Source organism: Mauremys reevesii, linkage group 10 (assembly GCF_016161935.1).
Source record: "Mauremys reevesii isolate NIE-2019 linkage group 10, ASM1616193v1, whole genome shotgun sequence".
Lineage (NCBI taxonomy): Eukaryota > Metazoa > Chordata > Testudines > Geoemydidae > Mauremys > Mauremys reevesii.
In genome coordinates, this window is record NC_052632.1 from 80,932,235 (window position 1) to 80,937,113 (window position 4,879).

At 42.0% G+C, this 4,879-nt stretch overlaps 1 protein-coding gene across 6 annotated transcripts in view; it reads left to right on the top strand.

Moving 5' to 3' along the window:
* Nucleotides 1-4,879, top strand: part of LOC120373936 — a 64,672-nt gene that overhangs the window by 50,615 nt on the left and 9,178 nt on the right. For all 6 annotated transcript variants that reach the window (XM_039493018.1, XM_039493017.1, XM_039493014.1 and 3 more), the window contains 3 exons: nt 542-662; nt 1,931-2,016; nt 3,592-3,721. In XM_039493018.1, the coding sequence (XP_039348952.1) occupies nt 542-662; nt 1,931-2,016; nt 3,592-3,721 (337 nt within the window). The remainder of the gene's footprint in view (nt 1-541; nt 663-1,930; nt 2,017-3,591; nt 3,722-4,879) is intronic.

A 4,879-nucleotide genomic window follows, 5' to 3' on the forward strand; every position in this document is an offset into this window, starting at 1 on the left:
AATAGGTATTGCCTTTAAAGCATGAATGGTGCTACCTCCACAATGCATGGAAGCACGCGTGTAAAATGCTTTTCCTTGAAGGACAAGGCCCCTATAGATTTAAACATCCTCAGATGCTCAAGGGCTCTGATCTTTGTGTATTGGGGAATCATTGGGTTATACTGCAATGGGATATGTAGCTTTGCCATTGTCAGTGTATACCAGGGGCTCTGTTTAGATGCCCTGATAGTTTTAGTCCTCAACTTCCCAGATTTGGCAAAGGCTTTTAATAGCTCGACAGGCAGCATGCGGTGAGGTGGGGCGCCTGTTGCATTGCTCTTGAGTGACCCCTGCCAGTCAATTTTAGGTGCATTGAAAGAGCCACTTGCAGCCCCCGTAGGACTGCTGCACTGTGTGTGTGCACATATAAAGGATGATCCCAAGAAATAAACCTCCCCGACAATAAAAATATTCTCCAAAAGTTTATATTTTATACCGAAGAAGAATAAGGCAGAGGGACCAAAATTTTGACCACATAATAATGCCTCTATTTCTCACTTAGGTTATCTTCCACTGTCCTTCAAGGATTCAGCTGTGGAGCGGCAAACTTTTTAAACAACAGTCAGTTTGCTAGCCTGGCAAAAGCCATGAGGGACAAACGACTACGACTGGAAGATAGCCAGGTGAGTCAGCACAGAGGGCAACCCGTCCACAAGTCTATGGTGGAATGTCTGCAGAGAGCAGGATTGCACAGTGTGGGAACAAATTCATCCCTGGTGCGGTTTGAATGGCGCCAGGGAGAGATGAGGCCCATGATATGTATAAAACACACATTTGGGTTAATCAGAGTCATGCAGTTTTACAGAGCTAGAGGAAAGCGCAGCTCCTAAATTTATAGACCTAGTAATTTACCTGGACCAAGCATGTTTCAAACATTGTCAGGTCTCAGCTGAATCACAAAGCCAAGGCTCATAGTTATTAAAGAGGCGATGGCACTTAGCAGAAGATTAAGGGAGTTAGCCCTAGTGATCAACCTATATTGCAACGTGGGTTAATATAGCATTGTGGGTTATTAGCCAGATGCTGTGTTCCATTTCAGAGGTGGCTTCATTTCAGAGGTGAGTGACCTACTGGAATGCATAAGCCCCAGCCTTGCATCGTGATCCTTGCAGATGGCCTGTTATACCTGGGCAGGGCCACAATGAAATCAGTGTAGATCATAATGCAGGATCAGGGCCACTCTGGGTACGTCTATACTGGGGGGAGGGGGGGGAAAGCCCCACGCCAGCAAGTCTCAGAGTCTGGGTCTACACACTCAGACTTGCACTTCAGTGCTAAAAATAGCAGTGTAGACATTCCCGCTCGGGCTCTGAACGTCGGTGACGGGAGAGGGTCTTAGAATCTGAGCAGGAACGTTTCCACAGATAGCGTTAGCATTAGAGTACAAGCCCTGCAAGCCTAAGTGTAGACGCAGGCTCCGAGTCTCGCTGTGGGAGGAGGGGTGTTGCAATGTAGACATAAAAAATGTGTATAGCACTTTGGGCTTGGATCTAGTACCTCTTTAAATCAAGGGAAAGACTTTAATGGTCTTTGGAATAAAGCAGCATTTTTATTGGTGGTTTTATTGTGGTCAGATGCCTGGTGAAACCCCCATGAGAGAGTTATACGTTGGGGAAGAAGGAGTCAATCCGTGATTTATCAAAGCAGCAAAGAGTCCTGTGGCACCTTATAGACTAACAGACGTATTGGAGCATGAGCTTTCGTGTTCGAATACCCACTTTGTCAGATGCATCCGACGAAGTGGGTATTCACCCATGGAAGCTCGTGCTCCAAAACGTCTGTTAGTCTAGAAGGTGCCACAGGACTCTTTGCTGCTTTTACAGATCCAGACTAACATGGCTACCCTCTGATCCATGATTTATATTTTCATCCTTATGTATTATTTTTGTAGCTCAGCTGCATGACAAAAAGACTGACAGGACAGATAACGCCATCAGATTTTGAAGAATATCCAGCTGAGGTTCTTTTTTATATGGGGTAAGACACACACGTGCATTTCTTCCCTCACTTTTGAAAGGACACTGTTCAAGATTAAAACAACAAACAGCATGAATTCAAGGTTGCCTACTCTCCCAATTTTATCGCAAGTCTCACAATACGTGTTGCATTCTTAAAGCACCCACTCCTGGAGTCATGTGACTAGTAGAGGCTATCAGCCTTCATTTTAAGTTTCTAGCCCCCCTCAGTGCAGAGATGACCGAGGGCACCTTAAAGGATAAAAAAACAAAAAACAAAAGACAAATGAAAAGGGCCCAATATTTTTTATTTTTAAAAATCTCATGATTTTGGGGGCCTGGCTCATAATTTTTGATGCTTGAAATTAGCAATACTGTATATTTGTTGAGATGTCTTTACCCATGTGATTATACCGGTGTTAATAAAGAAAACAAACAAATAAATGTAATAATCTAATCTACTTATGATTTATGCTATTCATACACTTTCTGCTTTTCACTCAGCTTGGAACATAGTACATAGGACTGCAAGTGACCTCCTGGGTCACTGAGTACAGTTTCTTTCTATCACAGGCAACCCCCATCATATAGTTCTGTTCATAAATGTATTAAGCTCATAAACTATCAAGTATCAAATTAGTTAGGTTGTGTTCCCCAACTGCTCCTGCTGAGAGGCTGATCCAGAACCTCATTCCTATGATGGTTAGAAACCTTCTAATTTCCACCCTAAATTCATTCATGGTCAGTTTATCCCCATTTGTTCTTCTGCCAATATTATCCTTTATCTTCATTAGCTCTTCTCCACCCCTGGTGTTTACCTCCCCTCTCCCCCGCTGTATTTATAGATAGAAATCAGCTTGGAGAATGACACTGCCCCATTTCACTTTCTGCTTCTCCTGCACCAGTGCAGTGCTGTTGCGTTTGGGTTCCTTGCTTTGTAGGGGACTAGTCAAGTCACTGCTATGGTTTATCCGGTTAGGCACCTTACTGTGGGATATACTTTTTCTTGCTAACATTCTGTAGATAATGTTTGAGTTTCAACAACAGACCTGACCAAAAGTATTGCTACCTGAAGTATTCAAAAATCATCAATCAGGCATCAAAAGTCAGAACATTTAAATAAAAGCAAAGAAAGAAAAACAAAATTAATATTTTTAAAAGGTTGGGTTCATTTTCACCCGTCTTCTGGAGTTTGAGAATTAGGATTCACATGTTCAAGCTTTTCTCTGCAACCATGAAGGCTAAAGAAAAGAAAGCTGAGACTCTCATGTAATCCCATGACTCCAGGAACTGGGGTTTGGCAAATATTTTGAAATTTGGGATAAAATGGTGAGTTAGCAACACTGGATCAAATACTCATCACTGAGTAAATTATTTGGGGATCAATACACTAGCCACCTCAGTCAATAAAAGACTTTCCATTGACTTTATTGGGAGCTGAATGAAGCCTGTGATGATGAATATAGACATTTTTCACTGAATAGTATTTATTCTGAATGGCACCTGACCAGTAAGGCTAAGCAATTTGCAGTTCTATGAGTTTAAGACTGTTTGTTTTGTAGAAGGACAGATATGTGTGTTGTTTAATCTTTTCTAGACCAGAGAAATTTTCAAACACAGTGAACTGCCAGAAATATTTTTATCTTGTTGGACAAGCCAACATTGACCTTTTGCCAAGAGTGTCTTCCAAAAGACAGTCGCTGCTGGAGAGTGCTAAGGCTTGCCTGGTAAGATGCTATTTTATTCACTGATTAGTTTATTATTATTTTTTTTACAGAGCTCTGAAATGTTACAGCATTGTATTAGTGGCATGGGCCGTGGCTATTGGGGCTCAGTCCAGTGATAACTGGGTGAGATTCTCTGTCTTGTGTTATACTGAAGGTCAAACTAGATGGCCTAATGCTCCCTTCTGGCTTTAAAATCAAAAAGTCTACGAGCCCAACTTTCTTCCCATGTACCAGCTCAACAGCTGCTGTCGACTTGAGAATACAAGTTAACAGTCCCTAGATATGTATACACACTTGGGGATGGTGACTGAGCATGCTCAGTGGAGTGTTAGCTCCAGAATTTACTTCCTTTCCTGACATGGTGCAAGTCTGCTGATCCATAGGGCTCATTTCTTGTCACTGTCTTTTACCTGAGGTGTCTGGTGGGGAGGGTGAGTGCCACAGAACTTATCTACTAGGGAAGCTATTCCAGAATACGGTAGGGTGTACGTTTAAAGCACAGTAGCTATTCCAGAATAACCCCATGGTTATTTGGATATTCCTCTTCCAGAATAAGTGTGTCCATGTGGGAAGCTATTCCAGAGTAGATAGCTATTGCGGTGAATTTCCCCATGTAGACAAGCCTGGAAACTTGTTTCTTTATTTTTAAGGAAAAACTCAACTTTTATTAAAATTGACTTTATGTACCCCGGGAATTTTTATAACTGGGTGCACTGAGTGAATGGATATATAAATAAGTCTCCACTAAGCAGGGGAGATCCTGGCTCCACTGAAATCAATGGCAAGATTCCCATTGATTTCAGGAGGGCCAGGATTTCACCGTAGGTCTTTTTCCACCCCATACTCAGGATCATTAAGGATATTTTGAAAAGGGTATTTCTTACTCCCTGAAAGTAACATGTGCGACATGACTGATCACTCTTTTATACAAGAAGTAGTTCAAGCCCCAATCTTACAACTCTGGTTCGGGAAAAGCTTCCACGGAAGTACATGGCTTGATTATCCTCCTTGTATATGTTGCTAAGAGCAACTGACGTAGAAGCAGAAGCAGCTGAAGTGAGATATTCTGTGAAATGTCCATATAAATGCATTGTGGTACTATATCCAGCCAACTTTGGTTGCTCATGTCACTTTCTTTTGTTTTTTTCGTATTCTCAG